General features: G+C 51.2%; 9 protein-coding genes across 9 annotated transcripts; 7 read left to right on the top strand and 2 right to left on the bottom strand.

Moving 5' to 3' along the window:
- Positions 1 to 4,176: 4,176 nt before the first annotated feature.
- PV09_09421 (uncharacterized protein) lies at positions 4,177 to 5,629 on the bottom strand (the record flags this gene model as incomplete). The annotated part of the gene is made up of 1 exon (XM_016363478.1): positions 4,177 to 5,629. The coding sequence occupies exon 1, from the start codon at positions 5,554 to 5,556 to the stop codon at positions 4,177 to 4,179; it is 1,380 nt and encodes a 459-aa protein (XP_016208720.1). The 5' UTR covers positions 5,557 to 5,629.
- Positions 5,630 to 5,935: 306 nt separating this feature from the next.
- Positions 5,936 to 7,657, top strand: PV09_09420 (uncharacterized protein; the record flags this gene model as incomplete). Its single annotated transcript, XM_016363477.1, has 5 exons — positions 5,936 to 5,959; positions 6,043 to 6,130; positions 6,182 to 6,569; positions 6,617 to 7,473; positions 7,521 to 7,657. 5 exons carry the CDS (start codon positions 5,936 to 5,938, stop codon positions 7,655 to 7,657), a joined length of 1,494 nt encoding a protein of 497 aa, XP_016208719.1.
- A 353-nt stretch (positions 7,658 to 8,010) lies between these two features.
- On the top strand, positions 8,011 to 10,189 carry PV09_09419 (uncharacterized protein). The gene is made up of 2 exons (XM_016363476.1): positions 8,011 to 9,032; positions 9,084 to 10,189. The coding sequence occupies exons 1-2, from the start codon at positions 8,428 to 8,430 to the stop codon at positions 10,090 to 10,092; spliced, it is 1,614 nt and encodes a 537-aa protein (XP_016208718.1). The 5' UTR covers positions 8,011 to 8,427; the 3' UTR covers positions 10,093 to 10,189.
- A 337-nt stretch (positions 10,190 to 10,526) lies between these two features.
- Positions 10,527 to 11,328, top strand: PV09_09418 (uncharacterized protein; the record flags this gene model as incomplete). The annotated part of the gene is made up of 4 exons (XM_016363475.1): positions 10,527 to 10,705; positions 10,755 to 10,969; positions 11,028 to 11,254; positions 11,305 to 11,328. 4 exons carry the CDS (start codon positions 10,527 to 10,529, stop codon positions 11,326 to 11,328), a joined length of 645 nt encoding a protein of 214 aa, XP_016208717.1.
- Positions 11,329 to 11,879: 551 nt separating this feature from the next.
- Positions 11,880 to 14,339, top strand: PV09_09417 (uncharacterized protein). The gene is made up of 3 exons (XM_016363474.1): positions 11,880 to 12,507; positions 12,559 to 13,080; positions 13,132 to 14,339. Exons 1-3 carry the CDS (start codon positions 12,034 to 12,036, stop codon positions 14,176 to 14,178), a joined length of 2,043 nt encoding a protein of 680 aa, XP_016208716.1. The 5' UTR covers positions 11,880 to 12,033; the 3' UTR covers positions 14,179 to 14,339.
- Positions 14,340 to 14,560: 221 nt separating this feature from the next.
- On the top strand, positions 14,561 to 16,977 carry PV09_09416 (uncharacterized protein; the record flags this gene model as incomplete). Its single annotated transcript, XM_016363473.1, has 8 exons — positions 14,561 to 14,644; positions 14,713 to 14,804; positions 14,858 to 14,993; positions 15,048 to 15,386; positions 15,436 to 15,495; positions 15,544 to 15,879; positions 15,930 to 16,373; positions 16,435 to 16,977. 8 exons carry the CDS (start codon positions 14,561 to 14,563, stop codon positions 16,975 to 16,977), a joined length of 2,034 nt encoding a protein of 677 aa, XP_016208715.1.
- A 488-nt stretch (positions 16,978 to 17,465) lies between these two features.
- Positions 17,466 to 18,162, top strand: PV09_09415 (uncharacterized protein; the record flags this gene model as incomplete). Its single annotated transcript, XM_016363472.1, has 2 exons — positions 17,466 to 17,479; positions 17,547 to 18,162. 2 exons carry the CDS (start codon positions 17,466 to 17,468, stop codon positions 18,160 to 18,162), a joined length of 630 nt encoding a protein of 209 aa, XP_016208714.1.
- A 190-nt stretch (positions 18,163 to 18,352) lies between these two features.
- Positions 18,353 to 19,997, bottom strand: PV09_09414 (uncharacterized protein). The gene is made up of 2 exons (XM_016363471.1): positions 18,794 to 19,997; positions 18,353 to 18,719 (listed from the first exon to the last, which is right to left on the bottom strand). The coding sequence occupies exons 1-2, from the start codon at positions 19,849 to 19,851 to the stop codon at positions 18,662 to 18,664; spliced, it is 1,116 nt and encodes a 371-aa protein (XP_016208713.1). The 5' UTR covers positions 19,852 to 19,997; the 3' UTR covers positions 18,353 to 18,661.
- Positions 19,998 to 21,486: 1,489 nt separating this feature from the next.
- PV09_09413 (aldehyde dehydrogenase) lies at positions 21,487 to 24,527 on the top strand. The gene is made up of 3 exons (XM_016363470.1): positions 21,487 to 22,561; positions 22,725 to 23,127; positions 23,225 to 24,527. The coding sequence occupies exons 1-3, from the start codon at positions 22,503 to 22,505 to the stop codon at positions 24,254 to 24,256; spliced, it is 1,494 nt and encodes a 497-aa protein (XP_016208712.1). The 5' UTR covers positions 21,487 to 22,502; the 3' UTR covers positions 24,257 to 24,527.
- The last annotated feature ends 194 nt before the right edge of the window (positions 24,528 to 24,721 follow it).

Below are 24,721 nucleotides of genomic sequence, written 5' to 3'. Positions count from 1 at the left end.
GAAGTTGCGAGTACTAACAAACTGCGACCATTTGCACTCAGACGCTTCGCTGAAGGGGTTTTAGGGTTTGGCGCGCTGTGATTGGTCCAGGAATTTAGAGGACTTGGCAGAAGTTCAAAATAGTTTAGCGTCAGCCACAAAAACGCCCCAGCGAAGCGTCTGAGCCTGCTGAGATAAGAGCTTCGATCTATTTTGGGAGAGCCACAAAACGCATGACCCTTAGCTGTTGGGACGTGGCACAGACTTGCAGTATGTTTGTCAACGCCCAATTTAAGGAATATTGATTCTGATATCAACAACCCGTTTAGAATTCTAGACAAAAGCGCCCCACAGCTTTGGAAGGAGATCCCAATTTGCGTTGTTTAACGGGATTGTGGTCGGACTGATTTGCCACATTTGCTCATGCATTTGAAATGCTTGGGAGACCCCAAAGCAAAAGGAAAGGGGGCATGCTACCTCCAGAGTACCAGCAATACCCAAAGCGAAGCCGTGTAGCGGTGAGCTAGAAGCAGAGTCGTCCGCGACTACAGCTATAGTCTTCCAGCTTTGCGGGGGCTAGTTGGGTACACTATTACTAGTGTTGCCGGCCAGAAAAAAATTGCTTGCATCTAGCGAAACACTAACTATAATCTAAATAGCTTCGGATGCGGAGGACCTAAAAAAGAGCAGGCAAGGGGAACAAAGAGAGACCCTTATTAGGGATCTAAGTAGAGGGGAAGAACACGATATGATCGAGCATGTTGTAGGGGCGCCTAATAAATCTGCTATCGACATGGAAACTTGTAGCATTTCTTCTATGCATCACATAATAGCTGTTCTTTTGGGGTATCTTCGCCTCGGGCAGCTGCTCGTCACAAACTTAAGCAGCTTTATTGCTCCGCTGATGGTTCATCGCCGGAAGGCCTATGCGACGTTGGCGGCATGCTGCTATGGTGCAGCGCTGATTGAGAATTGCAGCACTTGGTTGCTCCGAACAAAAGAAAAAAATCCGCAGGTGATGAGCAGTGAGCTGCAGAAGTTTCGTGTCTGGTTTCCCGCAGTCCTTTTATGACAGCAGACCTGGAAGTATGTCGGTGAACAGGTGTGATCTTGCGGAGTTGGTTGTTATGCTTCGAGCATGGTGAAAACATGATGGAGTATATGCAGGGCCTCAGGATCCGCCTTTTCCTCCCTGAGTGAGCCGGCGTAATCTCGTGCGAAGCGGAGAAGTTGATGAAGCAGCATCGGAAGTTGTGGGTGATGTCGCCTCAGAGTCTGTCGGGCTGGACGACGTTGATGAGCTTCGGCGCCGAGTCTCAGCGAGCACGTCGTCCAAGGTGACGCTATACTGAGAATCAAAGTGCACGTTCGTGTCGATGTGCTCGATAAACTTGGAGGTAGTCATGGCGAAAGTGTCTCAGAACTGCTCTACACCCGGGCGAGTGAGGGTTGGGATCATGCGGCGGTATGTGACACAGTCAAACAGAGGCAACAAAATGCAGGAGGCAGTAGGACAACAGCTGCTCCCGTAGCAAAGACTAGAACCTCAGAAGCTGAAGACGGATACGGGGTCTGAGAATACGACACGGGAAGAAGGGAAGGACGGGAGAAGCATTTAATACGATCTTGCACCATCCGGAACTATTCTCAAGGGGGCAAAGAGAGTTGTAGATTGACAAGACCCTGCGCCGAAGGACCGAAAGTCTGGACTGCTAAGCTTAAATGAGTTTTCGTAACCCGCGTGGCCGTGAACCCTCGTCGAGCGCGTAAAGTCGGAGGCAAGTTTGAATAGTAACATGCTGAAGAGGGGGACGGCGAGAGAAGCCAGGGCACGTCTGCACGATGACAATTGTGGTTGCGCGTGTCAGGGTCTTCTGATCGACGGCGCACACGAAGCCCATGCAATAGTTCTATCAGGAGGCGAGACTGAAAGAAAAAATGGTGAGAGGGCAAGGCCCCGATGTGCTCGAAACTGGTCTATCGATAGCCACCCTCAACGGCTCGAGGGCTAGACTTTCCCGGCTGTATTGGCCGTCCTCGATTCGGCCTGATCCGACCATGCGAGAGACGCTCAGAACGGCTCTTGGTTCAGGGAAATCTGGCCCTCCCCCGAACTGCCTCTCTTCTGATCGGCGGGTTGATCGTCGCTCTCCCTCCACGCGTTCCAGCGTCGATCGCGTGCTCGTCTCCACCTGAACTCGCGGCGGTCTCGTGGATGGTTGGACCTCTTCTCCTTTGCGAAGCGTTGGTCGTGACTGGCTGGCGGCGAGTCACAAGGACCTTTGCGCATAACCCAATAGAGCTTGCAGCAGCACTTCGTTGCGTGGCGAGCTGCAGGAACCGAGGTCGGCTGCTCTTTAGATTCTCCGCCCGTCCAACTGAGATTCGTTCTCAGATCTGTCGTTCGTTGGCTTTGACAAAGATGCGTCGACATTTACGCTGCTGGCGAGTCTTTATAGAGGGCGGCAGCAAGCCGACTTTGAGCGCCCTACAGCTGCAATATTGCGCCTGGTCAGCAGCAAGCAAGCGCGCAAATCTACAGGCTCTCGTTCCTTTTCGTTTGCTGATCGTTTGACTTGGACAGTTGAAGTGTCCAATTCATGCTCAGCGAGGATGAGTCCATCAGACACCGAGTTCGTGCCTCTGTTATCTTATTGTTCTGCCGATAAAGTCGCAGAGCTATTTGAGCATGCCAGATTCCCCCAAGCCTAAATCTTCATTCGCGTGCTAAGAGGGTCTTGTGAAGCATGGGACGCAAAAAGTTCTTCTGCTGCTTTGATACAGTTTGAACTATAGCATCTTTTCTAGAAGCGAGAAAACGACTTGATAGAACGGGTTTTTAAGATTACTTTTCCCTGGAACAATAGGGCCTGACGATTCGATGGTCCTAATACGTTCATTATTGGGTTTGATCACGGAGATCCTCGCTGTTGTGCGTGCAGACCTGTTCAAGCGCCACAAGATCTAATCGGAACACGTGGATTCCAGCTTTTAGCACATCCAAGGTGTATGGCATCTCTGTCTTTTTATGACGCGAAAAGACTTATATCTACACGACCACGCCACCTTCCACTGTCTTGAGCATGTCTAGACATTACCAACGACCGCTGCTTTGGGATGAGTCACGGTGAAGCTATCGGACTCATCCGCCCCATCGGAAAAAACACAGCGGACGAATGTCCGAACTGCCGTATTGAACAGCCTGAGCAACAAAATTAAATAAAAAAAAAAAAGGCTTCGCATCCCGCAAACGTTTCTCTATGCCAAACGCTTTCGAGATCTTGCGTTTCCTGTCTTGTGTTCTAGAGAAGAGACATGTGTAACGTAGGTATCGCTGATGCTTCTCGTCGACTTGAGACAATAGTAGTATCAGCATGCATCAAATCGATCCATGTCCTCCACGACGCTGCCTTGAATTGTCGTCGTACTAATCCGATCATCCAAATTATAGACCAGCCAAGGTCGAGAGGTCCCTGGAGAGCTTTACAAACATCATATGAACAGCATAATTTGCAGTATTGGGATTTTATCCCGGAAGATTCAATTAAGTGTCTAAGATTCTATCGAAGGAAATCTTGATTGCGTAAGGTGGTTGGTGACCGCACAGAAGGCTCAAAGGAGTCCTTTCTTATCAAGATGCACGGGTCGTGTTTGGACGCCAAAGTCAATTGTCACTCATTTTTCCATGATGGCGGCGTTTGTGTAGAGTCGAATCCTACATCTGCTGGAAATTGGGCATGAAATGGATTCAACTTGCATGGGAACTAAAGCAGAAATGGTCCATCGTAATAAATTAATTGATGAATAAGCCAGATATTTCCAGAAAAGCACTCTGGTTGGATAATTCACGGTAATTATGCATGGAGTCACGGAAAATGTTGCCGAAAGAGATATCCATCATCGACTTCTCATGTATGTGCTCCAACGAGGGCATCTAAAAGCAAAGAGCGTCACCGAAATTGAAATGAAACACGAAATTTCATCAGCGATTTAAAGAATGTGTTTGCAATCAGACTGAGCCGACTTTAGCTGGAGCGATGGATTTACAGAGGGAAGCTCTTGCTGCGGCTGAACGAGTAGACAATGTCCAAATGACTACACATATAGTCGTGGCTATTCTGAGTGTAATAGTCCTTCTCTGCTTACTGTTGCAATCAAATCCGAAACTAGTCTATCCCAATACAAATTGTGATCTAATCATAGGGTTTTATGATCCAACAGAACGTCTCGCAGTCTCTTTATACCGATCTCGATCTGTTTCTCCGTATGAAACGCCCAACAAAGCCTGATGGAGTCGGCAAACGTATTCAGCGAACGCTTTGCACTCCCGTCGTCGCCCTTGATCAAGAACATCTTCCCGTAGGCGAACTTCAGCTTGTACCGTTCAATCGCCGCTTTCGCCAACACAGCTGCCGAAGCATATCCCTCAGGGATTGTGAGTGAGAGGAAGAAGCCGCCAGCCAAAATCACCTCGTCCTGAGAATCAACCAGATTGGCTCTGAAAGGCCTCCCAGTGGTGATCTGGACACCAAGTGGCTCAAGATACTTCTGAATCGCGTCTACCATCCCGTAGTACCGAGCTGCATACGTAGGGATGAGTTTCTGGGAGATATGCTTTTCCAGCGCTCCCGAGCTAAACAAGTCCTCGATAAACGTGGACGATAGATGAGCAGGATTGCCACCAGACCAGGTTGCGCCCGTGTTTGCTAGCCAAGTTGCAAACGCAGGCGTCGCTTCTGCCCAAGACACCCTCACTCCAGGAGCTACGATTTTCGAGAACGAGCCATTGCTGACAGTGTTGCCCCACTTGCTGTCCGGGTCAATTTCTCTGTTGACATCTACTAACCGCGGGGGCAGTCGCACTTTTGTATGACATGGATACAAAGATTTCTTCTCCGGCCACCAAAGAAAGTCATAAACGTCGTCCGAGACTACAAGCGCATCGTACTCTATGGCTAGATTGACGAGCTCGTATCTCCGCCTGAGTGACATGGTTTTACCGCTTGGGTTTGAGAACGTAGGCACGCAATAGATGACGTGTTTGTAGATTTTCTCGTAGCCAGCGACAGCCGTCTTGACTCTTGGCGCATCATGGCCATTCAGCTGTGCTCGTTCTCCTTCAACCCGGGCCAGCGAGTCTCTCAGAAAGCTGATATCGATGCCTTCTTCGTCTTCTGGTACACCGCGAAGTTTGCCCACGAATCCGCAGTCTTCAAATATCGGGCAAGCCAGGAAATAGGTAGGCTCGACCATCCAAATGTTGCGTGTGTAGCTTGAATCAGTGAATCTCAGCAAGATATTCGCCAAATTTTGAGATGCGCCACCTGCAATACAGACTCGATCCTCGTCTACTCCTGATTTGTCGTGGTAGTATGTCTTGCCAAGCCACTGTGCCACATGGCTACGGAGCGGCAGGTACCCACGGTTTGGCCCATAGATTAAGGATTGACTGGCAATTTCAGGATTCGTCAACACTGACTCTGATGCGTTGTTCAGCTCTGCGGCAGGGAACAGTTGCGGTGATGGCCATCCGAGTTGGAGATTAATTTCATCCCCCTGGGGAAGCAAAGAAGTCATTATTGCCTTGGAAAAGGTGATTGAATACCAAAAAAGCCCGTGAAGCCCCTCATTACGCCGTTACTGGTCCTCGAGGAAAGGAGGGAATAAAAACAAATGCGAAAGAACATGATGGCGGACACCAGACTCCGAAAGTGATTACCCCTGTTGCTTGGTCCAAACTAGCTACATGACATTCGCAGTTACGCACTCGGCGCCGCTCCGACGACAATTTTCGCACTAAACGTATGCAAAATGTGAAATGAGCCTTGAATAAAGGTCTAAGCTTTAAAGTAGTGTTAAAGGGTAAGTTTCAATCATTCGTTGCTAGAAAAGCTGAGTCACTGATATCTGACCCCAAAAATATACTACATCCGCCAATCGTCAATTCCAAACAATTATGACACACACGCCCCCCTTCAAAGTAAAGAAGCCCCCCATTATACCAAGAACTCAATATAGAATTCAGCGGATCGAACATGTCAAGGCTAACGGGCATTTATCTAGCTTCGTCGACCCTCACTACTAAAATCCCAGGCTTTCGTTGACGGAAAATGGATTGGAGCCAAGTCCGGAAAGCTCTTCAACATATTAGGTTCATCACTTGATCCCTAGGATGGCCTAAATACATACTGATTACCAAAAGATCCGGGTACCGGAGAAAATTGGGCATCCGTTCCCGATAATGGAGCTGCTGATGTCGACGCGGCTGTTCAGGCAGCGCAAAACGCCTTTGTCACATATAGCAAGACCAGTCCTAGAGAACGTTTCCATTACTTGCTGAGATGGAGTAGGCTGATTGAAGAGAACAAAGAGGATCTTGCAACCATTGTAACTTACGAAACTGGAAAGCCAATCTCAGAATCTCTTGCCGAAATTGACTATGCCGTAGCTTCGTCCTACTGGTTCGCGGCCGAGGCCGACAGAGTTCAGGGAGCTTGCTTCAATTCTTCAGTGAGAGGGAAAAAGGTTATAACAGTCAAACAACCAATTGGGGTAGTTGCCGCTCTCGTTCCATGGAATTTTCCTGTCTCGTAAGTCTTTTGGCCGATTACAGATGTGCAGAAACTAAGATCAGGAGAATGACAGCACGCAAGGCTGGAGCTGCATTAGCTGCAGGCTGTACAATGGTTTTAAAGCCATCGCCGGAGGCACCAATGGCGATTCTTGCTCTCATGGTGCTTGCGAACGAAGCAGGGTTGCCGAATGGTGTCATTAACGTGCTCACAACCAGTCTGATCAATACCCCTGCACTTAGCGAAGCTCTTTGCAGACACTCTGGAATCAAAAAGGTGACATTCACGGGTTCGACACGCGTCGGAAAGTTGATCTCAAAGATGTGTTCGTCGAGTCTCAAAAAGGTGACCCTGGAACTGGGCGGAAACTGTCCTTTTCTTGTTTTCGACGACGCAAATTTGGACCAAGCGGCTGATGCACTGATGGCGCTCAAATGGAGAAATGCCGGCCAAGCCTGTGTCACTGCAAACCGTGTCTTCGTCAAGGCGGGAATATATGATAAATTCGTGAGCATCATAATTGAACGAACGACGAAGCTCGTCGTTGGACATGGAGGCGATCCATCCTCAAGCATTGGTCCAGTTACTACGACCCAAAGCCTTGATCGAGCAGATGATCAAGTAAAGGATGCACGGCGTCATGGAGCAAGGATACTGCTGGGTGGAGAACGGATCAAGTCCTGTAAAGGCTTCTTTTTTCAGCCCACGATCATTGGGGAGGCCAACAGAAATATGAGGGTTTCTGACGAGGAAAGTTTTGCGCCTATCTTGACTTTTTACAAATTCGCAACCGAGGAAGAGGCTGTTTTGTTTGCGAACGACACTTCTATGGGTCTGGCATCATATGTCTTCACCAAGGACCTGGATCGAGCCTGGAGATTATCCGATGAACTTGAGGCAGGGATGATCGGCGTGAACACAAGTAAGTAGGCTAAGACTGAAACATTTCCCTCTCATTGACACGTTCAGGTGGAATTTCAGGTGTCGAAACCCCTTTTGGAGGCCTGAAGGAGTCAGGGTACGGCAAGGAAGCCGGGAAGGATGTAGCGGTGGATGAATATCTTGTGACAAAGGCAATCTCGATTGCTGTCGAAAGCCGCTTGTGAATGAATTACCGAGGCCGACCTTGTGTAACAGCTCTCATCATGAATATGGACTCGCGAGCTAAAACCTTGACAATGCACAAATTTCGAATTGTATTCAACGTACGACGGTTGCTGAACCAACTCGCTGATGTGAGCATTGTAACACACGTATCGCCTGCCTTCTTTTCTGAACCGTCATGTGATGGTTGGGCTGGATAAAGCCTTGTTGGAACAGTAAGCGCCCAGAGTTGGAAGTTTGGTCGTCCCATGAGCTAGTCGAGTTGGAATCGGCCCGTCGCCTCGTGCTAGTACATTCACAGTCTAGCATCGGCTTGTTGACCGTCTCCCTTGAATTTTCTCACCAAGGCTACCTCAAGAGGACCAAGTGCATATTACGGTAGAAGATCATGTTGCTGTGTCGCGACAATATGATCTGGATGGACTGTTCAACTCAGGCCAGTACTCTAGCCTTTCGGATGTTACCAGCCATCGGCGATATTAGGACATTCCATGCTAGACTCCCTACCTCATCGGACTTCATCGGACTTCCTCTATCGCTCCATGTCCTGAGAACTAGATCTTCTTATCGATGATCCTGATTCAGTCGCTTGTTCTCTGTCTGTTGCTAAGGAGTCCCGTACTCTATGGGCGGCGACTTGCAATCTTGACTTTGCATATATTTCAGATGGCCGACAGTGGATAAGATCTAGACTGTCAGCTGAACTCGATACTCTGTTAAACTTGATTCGAAGCCCTTACTTGAGTTTCAACAAAGCTTTCAACCATCAGCCATGTCGAAGAATACGGCTGAAGTGGAAAATAAACCCATGTCGTCCAATTCGGAGCCCGCGGACGACATGAGCGAAGGAGTTGTCGCTGTTAGCAATGGAGACATCATTGACGACGGTGTACGCCGTGCTCTCAAATCTCGTCACCTGCAGATGATTGCCCTTGGGGGTGTTATAGGTCCAGGCACATTTTATGCCACTGGTTTTGCTCTACGATACTCTGGCCCGGTCGGCGCCCTCATTGGATACATCATCATCGGTCTCGACGTATTTTTCGTTACGCAATCTTTGGGAGAGATGGCCACCCTTTTCCCATCAACTGGATCCTTCAACGAATTTGCGGGGCGCTTCGTCGACCCTGCTTTGTCCTTCGCGTTAGGATGGAACTATTGGTACATGTGGGGAACCATTCTTGCAAACGAATACAACGGAGCGGCTTTGATCATGAGCTTCTGGACCGACAAACTTCCAAACTACGCTTGGATACTGTTGTGCTGGGTGTTCTTTATGGGGACTTCACTCCTTGGAGTGCTTGCGTACGGTGAAATGGAGTTTTGGCTGGCGTCCTTCAAGTTCATAGTGACAATAATTCTGTACCTGGTCGCGATGTAAGTGCAATCTCCCGATTTTATTTCCAGTTGATACTGATGGCTTAAAAGACTACTCGACACCGGTGCAATCGGCGGCGACTACATAGGTTTCAGATACTGGAAAGATCCAGGACCATTTGCAAACGGCATCAACGGGTTCGGCAAAGTTCTTATCCTCGCGGCGGTTATGTACAGTGGAACTGAGGCAATTGCCATTACCGGTGGCGAATCTCGAAATCCAAAAAAAGACATTCCCAAGGCGCTCAAACAGACCTTCTGGCGTATTCTCATTGTTTACGTTGGAATGATGTTCTTTACCGGTCTCATCGTTCCTTCGAACTCGGAAGCGCTACTCAGTGCCACGTCAAAGAGCGCATCTTCTCCGTTTACAGTTGCCCTCAACAACGCCGGTTGGCGAGGAGCGGGCAACCTCATCAATGCGATTATTGTACTTACGCTCCTATCGTCAATCAACTCCGCAATCTACATTGGAAGCCGATGTATCTTCGCGCAGGCAAAAGCAGGACGCGCGCCAGCTATCCTGGCCTGGACCAGTAAAAGTGGAGTACCTGTTCCTGCAGTTGTGTTCAGCAATTTGATCGGACTTTTGTCACTTCTGAACATCTCTGAAAACGCTGGTAATGTTTTCAGCTATCTGTTATCCATTTCTGGAGCTGCAGCCTTCATCGCGTGGGCTTTCATAGGCTTAACACACTTGCGAATGCGCAGTGCGATGAAAGCCCAGGCAATCCCTCTTTCAGTTCTCCCTTACAAGTCCTTGGGGTACCCATACATTCCTTGGATCTTGCTGGTGGCGAACATCTTCTTGGTAATTATTTCAGGTTACACAACGTTGCTGCATCCCTTCGACCTCAAGGGATTCATTTTCTCTTACTTGGTTATCCCCTTATTTTTGATCCTCTACTTTGGATGGAAGCTGTATCACAGAACAACTATCGTCAACCCAGTTGACGCAGACCTCAAGTCGGGACGACGAGAGTGGTTGAGTAATGGCGAGGATGAGGAACGTCCGAATAAAGGTTTTTTCCGCAAGGCCAGAGAGTTAGTTGTTGGATAGAGCATCCTTTGAATGAGAAAAACCTGATGGTGGGACGGAAAAGTCTACATATTCTGTGTATCTCAATTCTGAAATAGTAATGTGCGCTTTTGTTTCCCAGTCCAAATAGTTCTACCTTCTTCAGAATTTCGGTTTTCTTCCTTTAGCATTATCATGGTAGAAATCTGTTTTCATGGATGCATGATAGATATCTATCATACAAAAAGTAAAATTCGCTACCTATCAACAAAGACTAACTAGTACATTCTTTACGCCTATCTGTCATTACTATGAAACACTTGATAAAGGAGCTTGAACGTTTACGCACTCAATACAAAAATGGAAAATATTTTTGATTGTCGGGACTTGTTCCCTCAACTCCTAAAAGATTTTAAAATTGAGTTGTTCCTTACTACTTAGTGAAAATAGTTGCACGTTAGTCCGATGTATCGGCGATGGCTCTGTCGGACATGGAAGTGGATCTAGAGGACAAAAGTTCGTCGGATACATCGGACTGTGCAGCACCGATTCTTCCAAAGTCCGAAAAGTGGTTACCCGCCGAAGAACAATCCGAGGAAGGACATGACATCGCCATGTTTAACTGCTGGGAGAAGATTGATGAACTCATTGCACAGTTCATGTTGAAAAATCCCGTCAACTTTCATTACTTTTCACACCATAAGGCGAAACCTAGGAAGTCGCAGAAAATCAATGGTCATGTCTCTTACGCCAAAGGTCTTCGAGTGCGAAGATAGCGTTCTTGACCCAGCAATCAAAGCACACATCTCAACATTATACGCGGCAGTCGACAATAAAGAAACCTTGGACATCTGGGGGTCTCATTTTTCAGAAGATGCCGAGCTGAAGAAAGGACCAGTCCACGTCAAAGGACGAGAAAGTAAGTTGGACTAAATATATATATTAAAAGGGAGAAGACTGATGTGGCCACGGTTAAGACCTCATCGCAGCTACAACAAAGTCGTGGAGCGTTGTTAAGAGTCGGGAGCACATTGTTTACAAAGTTTTTCCCTTTGGTCCGAATTGCGATGAGGTGATGCTCCACGGCAGGAGCCGTAACGTAACACTAGAAGATGAGAAGGTTACTTTTACTTGGGCAGCTAGGATGCACTTCAGGAGAAGCCCTGACGGCAAAGTTGAGATTGACAAGTATACAATCATTGTAGTACGATGCACCCCGTCTATATATCTTATGCCTTAACTAAAAGTCAGCAGGACAACAACCCACCCCCTGAGTAAAGATTTTTGATGATGAAATGACTACATAACAATGGTATCTTGCTTTGTAGAGCGTCTATGGAATTTCAATCTTGAGATAAACCCGTGTGCGTGCTGGAAAGATGCTGAAATTGATGATACTGCGATTTCGGCTGAGACTTGAAATTCAGCTGTGTCTTGATAAGAGCCAATACCTAAATGTCAGATGGATCTCACCCTGCTCCTAATATGTGTCGATGTGAATTTTTTTAGACTATAAATGTACCATAAGCGTTTCTTGTGATGCGAACCAATTACTTGATCTCAAAACTCGCACCCGCGACAGTGTCGTTTCCGGATAGAAGGCTTGAGGAAAGAGTCTGACCTCGAGCAGTACGTGCCCAACTGACGGCGGAAAGTTCACCAAACAATCGAAAAGACCCACATATCGAGCCTTAGTGCTACCAGCGTATGTTATTTGAAGGGTAGCAGAAATTGGAGCGGCGGCTGACTCGGATGTCACAAGTTTGTCGAGCTGATCCCATCGGCCTGCTTCGGAGGGGCGAGGAGGACAACATCTCCGATACGATGGAGCTCGAACGGAGATCCACTATGTTCTGCGATTCCGGGACCAGCGCCATACGTCGCTATATAGAATGTTCAGTGATTTGCTGTGCCTGAGATGAGCAGAAGTTGTTCACTTTCGAATTACCGCGCTGAAGTTTTACTCTTTGAAGGTGCACCAATATGTTGAAGCCTCATCCCTTGGATCCCTTGACCGCGCTGGAGATAAACAGCGCGGCAGCTCTCCTGAAGGAACATGAATCCGGTAACAGCATACATTTCAAGAATATTGAACTCCTCGAGCCTGCGAAGAAGCAGCTAAAGAAGTACTTGCGCGATGAGAGACTAGGCATCAAGCATGGCTCTGACTTGGCTCGGCGCGTCTCGGTGCTTTACTACTACCGCGGGACTGCCAAGCTATTCCGAGCTGTTATTGATTTAAGTGCGCGTTCCATCGAGGAGATCCAATCGCTTAATCCTCGATACCATGGACAGGCGGACATGGACGAAGTCCTGGAGGTCCGAGACGTCTGTATAAACCACCCGAAAGTCATCGAGCGCATCAAGAGGTTCAAGCTGCCCGAAAGTTTCACGGTGGTCTGCGACACTTGGCCATACGGCCGAGATTCTGCAGCAGCGACGCGACGATTGGCACAAGTAAGAATGTTCAGTTTCAAAATCTATACACTTTGCTAATCATTTCTTGAGTGCTTCTTGTATGCCAAAGATCGATCACACCCAGGAGCTAATTCATACGACAACCCACTTCCATTCTCTCCCATTATCGATTATATCACCAAGGAACTCGTAGATATCATTGAGCTTCCATGCGGCGATGACCACAGCACTACTACGGACCTTGAGTATATTCCACACGAAGCTAAAGAATGGCACCACGATCTTCAGACTAAGCCCAAGCGCACAGATTTGAAACCACTGACAGTTCATCAACCACAGGGCCCATCTTTCGCCATAGATGGACATCTTATCACTTGGCAGAAATGGCGCTTTAGGCTAGGGTTCAACTGGCGTGAGGGTATGGTCTTACACGATGTTACGTACGACGGGAGGGAACTCTTCCATCGATTGAGCTTGAGTGAGATGTTCGTTCCGTATGGAGACCCTCGAACCCCTTACTCGAGAAAGAGCGTGTTCGATGTGGGTGACATTGGCGCAGGCGTTGCCGCCAACAATCTAGCACTTGGCTGTGATTGCCTGGGCTTGATCAAGGTGAGCAGACCAAGTGTCGTCCTGACGCGGAAATGGCTAACTTGTAGCAAGTACTTCTCCTTTGTGATTTCGGACTCCAATGGACGGCCCGTCGAGCGACCCAATGCCGTTTGCATGCATGAGATCGACGATGGGATTGGGTGGAAGCACACTGACAACGCTACCAAGCAAGTATCGATTGTTAGATCTCGCGTTCTCGTTTTGCAGACCATCATCACTGTTGGCAATTACGAGTACATATTTATGTGGCACTTTGACCAAGCTGCCGCTTTGCACTACCGAATCCAGGCCACTGGAATCTTGTCTACTGTGCCAATTAGTCCTGGGTATACAGTTCCATACGGCACGAATGTCAACGAAGGTGTCATGGCCCCATATCATCAACACATCTTCGCACTGCGCATCGATCCCGCTATAGATGGGGACGGTAATAGTTTTGTGGAGGAAGATTCAGTACCAATGCCGTTCGACAAAGACAACCCAGTTGGCGTTGGTTATATTACCAAGAAAAACACGCTCCTTGAATCAGGCTACTCGGAGGCTCGTCCGAACCGCGTCCACAAAATCGTCAATCCGTCTGTCATCAACAAGGTATCAAAGAGACCCGTTGCATATGCAATTCACAGTCCACAGAAGGAAATGCTTCTCGCGCATCCCGACTCCTGGCATGCGAAGCGAGCAAAATATGCGCTTCAACCGTACTGGGTCACTGCGCATCGTGACAATGAACTGTATGCAGCCGGCGACTACACGTATCAGTCACTCCCAGAAGATGTTGATCCGGCATCGATGACCGCTCCACCGCGTGGAGATCTCGCCTCTTGGGCAGCAAGGAGAGACAACGTTGATAACGAGGACATTGTTGTATGGCACTCTATTAGTCTTACCCACAACCCACGGCCGGAAGATTACCCCGTGATGCCATGTGAAACTATGACGGTCAGTTTGAAACCCAGCGGTTTCTTCGAGCAGAACCCTGCTCTTGACGTACCGCAAAGCACTCAGCGAGCGAATCGTAGCGTACTGTATGAGCAATTCAAGTTGTCTCAAGAAGATTCGGGAAGAAGCTGTTGTGAGGCTAAAACCTCAAAGATATAAATTGGCGGAATCCTTTGGTGAATTCAGTGAAACTTTTGGCGGCAGGACATCTGGGTCATTCATCTCTGTTGAACCTCCAAGCATAGCGATAATTCAATTTTGCGTACTATTTTTGAAAAAATGAAGTTAAAGAGCCATTGAAAGAGCCAAGCAATTAAATATCGTAATTTCCATATCAAGTTCCTTGCAATGAAAATGCTTACATTGAGAGGTCGAGGAACAATCTCAGGTCACGTGTAAGATGATTGCTGCTCGAATCGGGTTAATGTCCGCTCCCTGAACTTAGCGTACCATTAGCATTGTGGTTCACCTAGAAGACTCGGAGTTCTCCAAGGCTAGAAAGTTACCATGAGATCAAGAAGTCTCTCATGAGAGTGTCGAAATGCCAGATCCAGACAACGCTACTGGCCCAGTAAAGCGACAACGTGTGCTGGCGTGTCAAAGATGTCGTCGACGAAAGCAGAAGGTTGGTTTGTTTTTGCTCGTAGTACAAACTTTTATTTGTATGACGAGACTGACTTTGCACAATTCCAGTGTACTGATAGTAGACCATGTGAGAATTGCGTCCAGTCAGGCTCGGAATGCGTGCCATTCGAATCGTCGATCACGGCTGCAACCGGAAACGAGTTAGTGATGTTCTTCCCAGAGGCTTGATCATGCATGCTGACCTCACAGACAGATATGTTCAACGGCTTGAAGAACGTGTTGCACAACTTGAGGCTCAGATTCCTCGGGAAGGGCTTGACCACTTGCAACTTGAACGGTTGCGGTCTCGCGAATCCGTTTCGCACTTGATGACGAGGAACGAAGGCCAGGTAACCGCGGCCGAATGAGGAACATTCAGGGCCTTATCGCTTATATGTAACCAGAATTCACCTAGCTCAAGTCATGAGTTTCCGGACCTTACTCACTCCCCCGTTGGATTTCATGTATCAGCACATACACCCATGGTGACGGACATGGCTCCACCTAGAAGTGCAGCGTCCAACCGTTCCTCAGGAGCGCCCTTAGGTGGTGGTCATCAATTTGAGGTGACTGAACTTGGGGTTGAACAAGAGCGTGCACTTTTGGAGACCTACTTTCGAATGGCCCATGCCCAGTACCCATTTTTGCTTCGACATGAAGTTTACCAGTGGATAGACGCATGGTGGGCTCAACGAGGTAATCCTTCAGAGGAGCTGAAATGGCAGGCATTTTTTGTTCACATGGTAGGCTCAGCATTCTTTTCTCGGGGATCATTACTGAGAAAGTACATAGATTTATGCTATTGGACTTGTGATGACCAAATCACGATTAGACGGACCGACCTTGGCACAGGTTAGCAATCTTTAACATTGAAATCAACAGTATGCTTAACTTGCGCAGAAACTTCACGCAACTGCTACGACGATGTATCTTCCTCATCTAAAATCTTTGTCGAACCCGCTACGCCGAGCTCAGGGCTTGCTGCTCTTGACAGTCTATTGTCTTCATATGCCCTCTCAGGAGAACATAATTTCACTCTCCTCCATGACGATAAGGTTTTGCATCATGTCACAGTTTCACCTCCTTGAAACTGAACCGAAAGTTCTCAGCAGGGATGAAATTATCGAAATACAGGTTCGAAGACGTGTGTTCTGGTGTGCCTACGCAATCGACAGGGCCGTGTGCAGTACATTTGACTTTCCCTGTTCGATTCCAGACGATAACATCACGGTGCCTGTAGGTAACCCTGTGATCCGAATCAGGGGAAAGTAGACTCACGAAAATAGCTATTTGACGATGTCGACGACGATCAATTGCTTACGTCTTGGGATCCGTCTGCGGCTATATCACCGGCTGTTGCGACAATGATGACTCCAGCGTTGCACGTAATCAAAAGTCGACAAATCGAATCCGAAATGCAAGAAATGATGCTACGCAAGAGCTTTTCTCCGGAGTCCAGTCAAGCATTTCACTGGCGCTCGATGATGCTCGTCAAGCTGCAGGAATGGAACAGCATCTCAAGAAGCTCCCCTGAGCCATTTCAGAAGGGATATGTAAGCCTTCGATGGTTGGAGATGATATACTACTATCACATAATCTCTCTTTTTCGGCCCACAAAGGCGCTTGCATCCGGCATAGCAGGCGATTGGTCGGTCCACAGCTGTTGCAAAGCTCTGACACTATTTCGACGATTCCAGATGGCACGAGAGATTGCGAAGCCCTGGCTAGGAGTATGCTTTTCGGGTCTTTTTGAATTTTAAAAGCGTGGTTTGACTAACAGGTATGTGCTAGCTCTTGACGCAATTCCAGATTGGAGTCACGCTATTGTATTGCTTTTTCGCGACACCGCCAAGTCAATGGAAAGATTCGTATCGATCGCCGGATGTGCTTGACGCCATTCGGGCATGTTCGACCACTCTTGCGATCCTCGCTGACCGCTGGACGGAAGCTGAATGCACGCGAGATGTGTTTGAGGTTTTAGCCAGAGAAGTGCCAGTAGCAGAAAATTGGCGTCGACCGACTCGGATGAGCGAACGTGGAAGAAAGGACATCGAGCAGAACTGGCCGCTTTTGCAGTCCACCGTCATTCATCGACCGACTCTACGAATGATTCACGAGATGGCGGCTGAAGACTTTGCACAGGATGACGACCTGGACGTAGATGTTGCTAGTGGAGTCAATCCAGAAGCACGCTCGGAGATGCCTTCTACAGGGGAATTCGATCTGCAATGGATCGATCCATCGCATGGACCTCTGGGAGATATGGCGACCCATTTTAACCGCAGTGGTGCGACGGGCTTGTACACGGCCAACTTCGATCTAGACTACGGGTGATGGGCTGGCGAAAGATAACAAGACCCCTGTGTTCTACTCGCGACCTCAGCGAGGAATGAGGACGTAGCAGAAGACATTTTGATTTCGGACAACGCATCCGAACGTTGGGAGGATTGAACCAGGCAGGAGGCTTCTGTGAAGAATCACTAGACACAGCCGTGTCGAAAATGTCGCTTTACTACTGCCTTCAGCATCGGATTACTTTTACGTAGACTGACTCGATCGACGACAGCTAGGACGTTTGTGCGCAAAGTCTTGCCTTGGCCGTCATGGTCAGCGTGCTCTAGTTCAGCTCGACTCAAATCATGGAGACCTTGCGCCTCAGACAACTCGGCCAAATGCTGCCTTGAAGCCTTGTAGCCTGACCCGCCTTGGCACCGTGGGACAGACCCCTCGCCCCTCCACAAGTCGCGGGGGTTTGCATCACGGCGACGGAAGCAAAAAGCAAAAGAACTGCGAAAGGCGGGAAAGGATTGGAAAAAATAAAGATGTTTAAGAAAGAGTGCGGAGACCCACGCCCCCGATCCCAAAGCCATCTGACCAAGCGAGCTAATCCAGAGTGCCCACAGCGTGTCCATCTCGTCGCGCAGCAAGCTAAAAACGTCGCAACAGCGCGCCCTGCGAGAGAAGTTCCGCACCGCGTACCCGCTGCTGGAGCCGTGCCTGGACGCGGCGCTAGGCGCGAAGAATGAGCAGTGGGAACTGCTGAAGCTCAAGGTCAAGGGGGAGGAGAACAAGGAGAAGGAGAAGGTCGAGGTGCACAGCGTGAACCTGTACGTGCTGCCTGGCGGCAAGGCCGGCGAGTCGCGTCCGCTCTTCTACGAGACAAAGGACGACCTGGTCCCGCACCTCAAGCTGGTCCACCGCTTCCCGGACGCGTGGCCGCGCCTGCGCATCGACAGGGGCGCCATCCGCTTCGTGCTCTCGGGCGCGAAGCTCGCCGCGCCGGGCCTGACCTCTCCCGGCGGCAGGTTACCCGGCGAAGGCGAGGACGAGGATCGGTACGGGAGCGAGGAGCTGGAAGAGGGCAAGGTGGTGGTGATTGAGGCGGAGGGCAAGGAGCATGCGTGCATGGTGGGCACGCTGCTCATGAGCACGGACAAGATGAAGAGGGAAAAGAAGGGCTACGCCATGGACGACGGTCACTATCTGGGCGACCACCTGTGGAGCCTGCCGTTGGACTGACGTGAGGCACGTTAGGATGCCGTAGAGAGTTGGTCGTCACGGCAACCACGGCGCAGGATCTTTTGCTGAGAGGCCGGCCGCGGTCTGATGCATGAGGTCAGTTAGCTGTACGAGGCCACAGAGAGTCACGTTCAAGGTCGGAAGCCGCGTGAAACCAAGCGAAAAAAAAAAAGGTCGCTAATCACGTGTGGTTCTGTATCATGACTGCAAGGGACCAGTCCAAGCAAGCAAGCAAGCAAGCAAGCACAATGAGCTCAACGTAAAGAATAGAGCCTTCATCCCGCACCATTTGCTCAATGCTCCTTTTCATTTTCACGTACTCAGTGCAAACCCCACAAATGCTCGCCGGTGGGGGCATGTTCGCGGGGGAACAATACAGAACGCTGGCTACATGTCATTGCTGGTATATTGCTGGATCTATCCTGTCTTTTGTGTAATGGCCCGGACAGTGCTCTCTGCGCCATGCCTCGTTTGCTCTCGAGTGATCAAGCGTTTTCTTTCACGCGCCTCGCCCACGTCCCCCAGGTGCGCCGCCTCCTCCCATCAAGTTTCTCGCCCTGTTTTCAAGCAGTCGTCAGCGGTCAAACGTCCCACAGAGAAGAGAAGGCCGCCAGCCGGGAAGCGAACTTACATTTCAGCTATGCTCGGGTCGTTCATCAAACTGGACAGATCCGGCATCCCGCCACCCCGTCCTCCCGCTCCGCCGGCGCCGCTGAACTGGTTGGCCATTTCGCGTATGCGCGGGTTGCTCATGAGGTTGTTCAAGGCCTCGGGGTTAGACATGAGGTTCTGCGCCATCTGCCTCATCATCGGATTGTTCATCATCTCCGCGAAGTTGGGCATGCCGCCGCTGCCGCCGCCTTGGCCGCCGAACATGCCAGCCAGGGAGGACAGGTCTGGCATTCCCCCTGCGCCGGGACCGCCGCGCGAGGATATGTCGTCATTTGAGCCGGCCGCCCCGGAGCCTTCTTCTTCTTCGACCCTGCGTTTCGCGGTTTCGTACCCTTTCCTCATGGCCTCGCTTCCGCCGTTGCCCTCGGCGTCGATGCCCTTCTTGTACGCCTCCATGCTAGCCCTCGCGTCCCCAAGCGCGAAATGCGCAAGACCGAGTCTGCTCCACGCCTTCGTGTACGACGGATCAGCGGCCGTCGCCATCTCCGCGTCGGCCTTTGCCTCAGCGTGGCGCTGCAAAGCAGAGTATGCGGCAGCCCGGTTAGAGAGGTAGATTGCGTTGAGGGGATCGAGGTTGATTGCCTGCGTGTAGAAGTCGATGGCTTCTGCGTACGCCTTGCGTTGCATGGCTTGGTTGCCCTGTGCCTTGAGCTCGTCGGCCTTCTTCTTCGTCTCCTCGTTAGGCCCTGCCCCAGCGGCCGACCCGCCCTTTGCAGCGGTCTGGGGGGTTGCAGGGCGGCCCTCGGCGGCGCTTGACGTGCCCGTTGTGCTTGCCGTGCTCTTTCCCTTCAGCTTCTCGTACACCGAGTAGATGGCCAGCAAGTTCTGGCCCCCGAGCGCATCCTTAATGGCAGCTTCGTCTGTAGGATCGACCTTGAAGGCCTCTGCAATGCAGTTCGTGGCGATCTCTATCGACTCGGAGTCTTCCGAAGAGACTGTTCCGTCTTTGAGCGAGGCGTTGAGGAAGTCTATTATGGCGAGCGCGAGCCGCTTTTTGGACGTCGCCGAGCTGGCCATGTTGTGATTATGCGAGGCTTGTGCTTGGGTCCTCTGAGAGCAAAGAAACGCGATTGAATTACGGGGTTTGCTGTTTGAGAGGCCAGGAAGTTAGTCGGACATGTGTTGCGCGCTTCCAACTGTTGTCTCAGAATTCTAGAATCGAGGTTCTGCATCCTCGAGCGCGCACATGGCGGGGCTCGTTGGTCTTGGCATTTGCGTCTCTCCCCCGAATTGCACAGCGCCACAAATTTTGAACCACGCCCTGAGTCCGTTCGTGGAAAGAAAAAAAAAAAAAAGGAATATATACACAACTAGGAGGCCAAAATGGACGAAAGTATTGGAACTTCGAGATCGTTGTGGGAGCGCGAGTAGCTTAACAAACGTACTGCGTCGCCGTGAGCTTTCGCGATGCTGTCCGGAGCACAGAAATGACTGTATCCTCCACGGCGTAGCTGTACCTCACATCCAGTGTTTTTTTGACAGCAAAAGATGTCATCCTCTATGCACCACTTGGTAGAGAAATCATATGCGCAGAACGGATTGCAAACGCGATCGCAGACGTTTCATGTCCAGAGTCTGGCAAAGGATTGCTTGTAATTTTTAACAGTGCCTCGAGTATTTCAACAAGTCTTCCTGTAACACGGAACGAAAGCAAGGAGGTCAGGAAAGTTAGGGCATACATCAAGATCTAGCGTCCGCTGGTGAGAGTAGATACACACACACGCACACGCACGTATACAGACACACACACACACGCTCTTTCTTTCTCTTGCTTGTCTGCATTGAAGAGTCCATTTCGTCTATCGGCAAAGTATGACGGCGGAAAGCACATGATAGACGAAGATTCTTCTTGCGCAGGCTGTTCTCAGCAGCTTTGCGATTCAACGAAGCAACGAGGGAGGTGCGTGTACTTGACCGGAATCAGGGCGACTATTCTTGCAAGACCTGGTTCTGTTACAAGAGAAACCTCTTTTTCTGTTGGCAACAGCAAGCTCGAGGAGATGATCCTGAGGAGAAGCACCGCAGCTCCGCAAATAAGCGACCGGACGGACGTTGTTGGACAAGTCTCAGCCGAAGCATAGGCCGCCGATGCGCCCAAACAAGCAGACGTCACTCGGACCACTCCCGTCGCTCTCGGGTCGAAGGGCATGGCTTCTTAGAACTGCAGATCAGCCGATCGTTGCCAAGGACGAGGGCATTGCTGAAGTGCCAGACGTTATCAGCACAGCACTGCGCTGTAAACGCAGTGGTGGCAGCAGTGATCTCGGCCGGCCGAAGAGACTCTTCCATTCATGCGCTATCGGGGCGCGTGAGGTTCCTGACGGCGCTAGTCTCCTCGAACAAGTAGGACTAGGGAGCGGGTCCCAGGCGGTTGTCAGACCAAGCTACGGATATTTTCCTGGACCGGCCACACAGGTCGGTCCTCTCCAGGCAAAGATCTCGCACAAAGCTCGGGGCGCTGATGACCTGCTGGCCGCAGTCCGCGGGCTGGAGACGCGCAGCAGGCAGAGTCGGGCACGGCTTCGACGGGGCGTGCCTGGAGGATCGCGTAGCTCTTTTCGGACGGTGGCAAAGGCCCATGAGGCCGCTCGCAAGGCGTTTCTGCATTCGGAACGAGGGGTAGAGACGTGGGCGGGCGCTCGCTTTGAACGCTGGACAGCCCCCATGGCACGCTCGCCGTGACGTTTCTCCCCCATCCGATGCGGCGAGCTTGATGCGGCCGTCCGGCGGACGAGGGGCGGATCCGTGCTGGTCGACCTCGTTCGCTCTGCGTCGGCTGGCCGGTCCATCGATTGCTACGTCCCTGTCTACAGCACGAAAACAGGCCGGACAAAGGGCTTGACCAGGCTGAACAAGGCCCAAATTCGAATCCAGAGCTGGCATCAGGCACGCTGGACGGCGCTGTCCCGCGTGCTGGTTGAGTAATCGGCCGCTGCTCGCGCCTCGCGACAAGAGACACCGAGAAGCTGTCTCTGGGAGCCCAAAGCGCACCGAGGCTCTCTCTCGGACGGACCAGGGTGCCCTCATCGTCACGACCGTCGCGCTCATCACGACGATGGAGTCGACCCGTCTGCCATGGTCCGGAGCGCGTGCGGGTGGGAGGTGCGGCGACGCTGGAGACGCGCCGGCTCGGGAAGGCGAACGACGTGGGCGCAACAAAGGTCACGCAAACGACCAGGCCGATCTGGACCAGTGGGACGCACGAAGATCAGACTCAGACTCGAGTGCGCAAAAGGCCGGGCGGATTTGTCGCTCGTTTCATGCGTGCCACTGACGACGCGCCGTAACCACGTCGACCCCGCTCCATCATGACGACCCCACCACGTAAAAGCCCCTTCTCCCCGTCTCTCCAGCAGGCCGAGAGCCAATTGAAGCCAGCTTCTGTCGCAGCGCGTTTCCGTTCGAGGCGATCTGATCTCCACTTGCATCCTCGCCGAAGTCGACATCCCAGCGTGCTGGGCGAAAGCAGAGCTTGCGAGCTGTGTTTGCCGTGCCCGTGTCCATATATAAAGACGAGGGTGTTTCCCCTCACACACCTTGAGTCGCCACCTTGTCCTTTCCCACAGTCTCCCCTTTCTCCTACCAAAGAAAAAAAAATTCTTGCGTTCCGAAGACCAAAAATCAAGTCCCAGTTTTTGAGATACCCCGCCCTTTGATTGTTGTTCGCAATGACTTCGGTCACGCTCAAGACGCCGCAGACGGGCGAGTATGAGCAGCCAACCGGCCTGTGAGTAGTGCACCATGAGTCCCGCGGACGGAGGGAAGAGAGGCACAGAAAGCCAAGCAAGACACCAGCGAGGCCGATCTGGCTCTTCGACCATCTTCTCGTCGTCCCCCCTCCCAGTCGGCTCTCGGGCAGTGCAGACCAGCTAACGTACGCGCTTCCACAGCTTCATCAACAACGAGTTCGTGAAGGCCGTTGATGGCAAGACGTTCGACGTCATCAACCCAACAGACGAGTCTGTCATCTGCTCCGTCCAGGAGGCTACCGAGAAGGATGTCGACATTGCCGTCGCCGCAGCTCGAAAGGCGTTCGAGGGCGAATGGCGGACAGTCACTCCGGAGGCAAGAGGCAAGCTGCTGTGCAAGCTTGCCGACCTGTTCGAGAAGAACGCAGACCTGCTGGCCGCCGTGGAGGCGCTTGACAACGGCAAGGCGTTCAGCATGGCCAAGGCCGCTGACATTCCCGGCTGCGCCGGTTGCTTGAGATACTACGGTGGCTGGGCAGACAAGATCGAGGGCAAGATCATCGACACCGATCCGTCGACGTTCAACTACACCAAGAAGGAGCCGGTGAGTGCCCAGCAGTCCCATCCCATCCCATCCCATCCCCATCCTCCAAGTCTCTCCATTCCTCAGAACATGCCAAGCTGACTTGCGTGTCGTCTAGATCGGTGTCTGCGGTCAGATCATCCCATGGAACTTCCCCCTGCTCATGTGGGCATGGAAGATTGGTCCAGCCATCGCTGCTGGCAACACCGTCGTCATCAAGACGGCCGAGCAGACGCCCCTTTCTGCGTACGTGGCGTGCAAGCTTGTCAAGGAGGCAGGCTTCCCACCGGGCGTCATCAACGTCATCACGGGCTTCGGAAAGGTCGCCGGTGCCGCGCTCTCCTCACATATGGACGTCGACAAGGTTGCCTTCACCGGCTCCACCGTTGTCGGCCGTCAGATCATGAAGGCTGCCGCCGGCTCCAACCTGAAGAAGGTCACCCTCGAGCTTGGCGGCAAGTCGCCCAACATCGTGTTCGAGGACGCCGACATCGACAACGCCATCTCGTGGGTCAACTTCGGCATCTTCTTCAACCACGGCCAGTGCTGCTGCGCCGGCTCTCGCATCTACGTCCAAGAGTCGATCTACGACCAGTTCGTCGAGCGCTTCAAGGAGCGGGCGGCGAAGAACAAGGTCGGCGACCCCTTCAGCCCAGACACGTTCCAGGGCCCGCAGGTGTCGCAGGTCCAGTTCGACCGCATCATGTCGTACATTGAGCACGGCAAGCAGGCCGGTGCCAAGATCGAGACGGGCGGCAAGCGACTCGGCGACAAGGGATACTTCATCGAGCCGACCATCTTCTCCGGCGTCACGGAGGACATGAAGATCATGCAGGAGGAGATCTTCGGCCCCGTGTGCGCCATTTCGAAATTCAAGACCAAGGAGGAAGCCATCCGCCTGGGCAACTCGACCTCGTACGGTCTCGCCGCCGCCGTGCACACAAAGAACCTGAACACGGCCATCGAGGTCTCGAATGCTCTGCGCGCCGGCACCGTGTGGGTCAACACCTACAACACCCTTCACTGGCAGCTTCCCTTCGGTGGCTACAAGGAGTCTGGCATTGGCCGCGAGCTCGGCGAGGTCGCGCTTGACAACTACCTCCAGACCAAGACGGTGTCGATCCGTCTGGGTGACGCCTTGTTCGGTTGAGGGGGACCATGCATGGCTCTGATGCTTTGAGGCCAAAAAGAAAAGAGGAAAACGATAATGAGTTCTGGTTCCGCGAAGCCGCACGGAAATTCACTGTACATAGTTCTTTTCACGTCGGGGAAATGTAGCATCTGCCAATGACCACCTCTTGTACGCTGACTTGCTTCTGTGACGAACGAATTCTCAGTTCCTTCACCCCGCCTTTGCTTGATGGCCGTCTCCCCGCCCCGCATCGATTCGTGCCAGGTGCACCAACCGCGTAACAAACAACAAGGTACCAAAGAAATAAATAATAATATCGTGGTAGTGGTTATCATGTGGCGGGAATGCAATTCGGAGGCACGGGCGCTGGCCTTGCCTGTGCCATTTTATTTTTTTTATTTTTATTTTTATTTTTTTTTATTTTTTTTTATTTTTTTCTTCCCCGTCGTAGACAATTCAAACAGCCTTATGACGGCGCGGTTT

Source organism: Verruconis gallopava (genome assembly GCF_000836295.1).
Source record: "Verruconis gallopava strain CBS 43764 unplaced genomic scaffold supercont1.66, whole genome shotgun sequence".
Classification (NCBI taxonomy): domain Eukaryota; kingdom Fungi; phylum Ascomycota; class Dothideomycetes; order Venturiales; family Sympoventuriaceae; genus Verruconis; species Verruconis gallopava.
Note: the sequence above shows the minus strand (reverse complement) of the source record. Positions and strands in the feature narration are given on the sequence as shown.

Coding starts and splice junctions, on each gene's coding strand:
- PV09_09413 (XM_016363470.1), top strand. CDS start 22,503: ATGACTTCGGTCACGCTCAAGACGCCGCAGACGGGCGAGTATGAGCAG. Junction 22,562..22,724: donor TATGAGCAGCCAACCGGCCT/GTGAGTAGTGCA, acceptor GCGCTTCCACAG/CTTCATCAACAACGAGTTCG. Junction 23,128..23,224: donor ACTACACCAAGAAGGAGCCG/GTGAGTGCCCAG, acceptor CGTGTCGTCTAG/ATCGGTGTCTGCGGTCAGAT.
- PV09_09414 (XM_016363471.1), bottom strand. CDS start 19,851: ATGGCCAGCTCGGCGACGTCCAAAAAGCGGCTCGCGCTCGCCATAATA. Junction 18,720..18,793: donor GACCCGAGCATAGCTGAAAT/GTAAGTTCGCTT, acceptor GCTTGAAAACAG/GGCGAGAAACTTGATGGGAG.
- PV09_09419 (XM_016363476.1), top strand. CDS start 8,428: ATGTCGAAGAATACGGCTGAAGTGGAAAATAAACCCATGTCGTCCAAT. Junction 9,033..9,083: donor ATTCTGTACCTGGTCGCGAT/GTAAGTGCAATC, acceptor ATGGCTTAAAAG/ACTACTCGACACCGGTGCAA.
- PV09_09417 (XM_016363474.1), top strand. CDS start 12,034: ATGTTGAAGCCTCATCCCTTGGATCCCTTGACCGCGCTGGAGATAAAC. Junction 12,508..12,558: donor CGACGCGACGATTGGCACAA/GTAAGAATGTTC, acceptor TCATTTCTTGAG/TGCTTCTTGTATGCCAAAGA. Junction 13,081..13,131: donor ATTGCCTGGGCTTGATCAAG/GTGAGCAGACCA, acceptor ACTTGTAGCAAG/TACTTCTCCTTTGTGATTTC.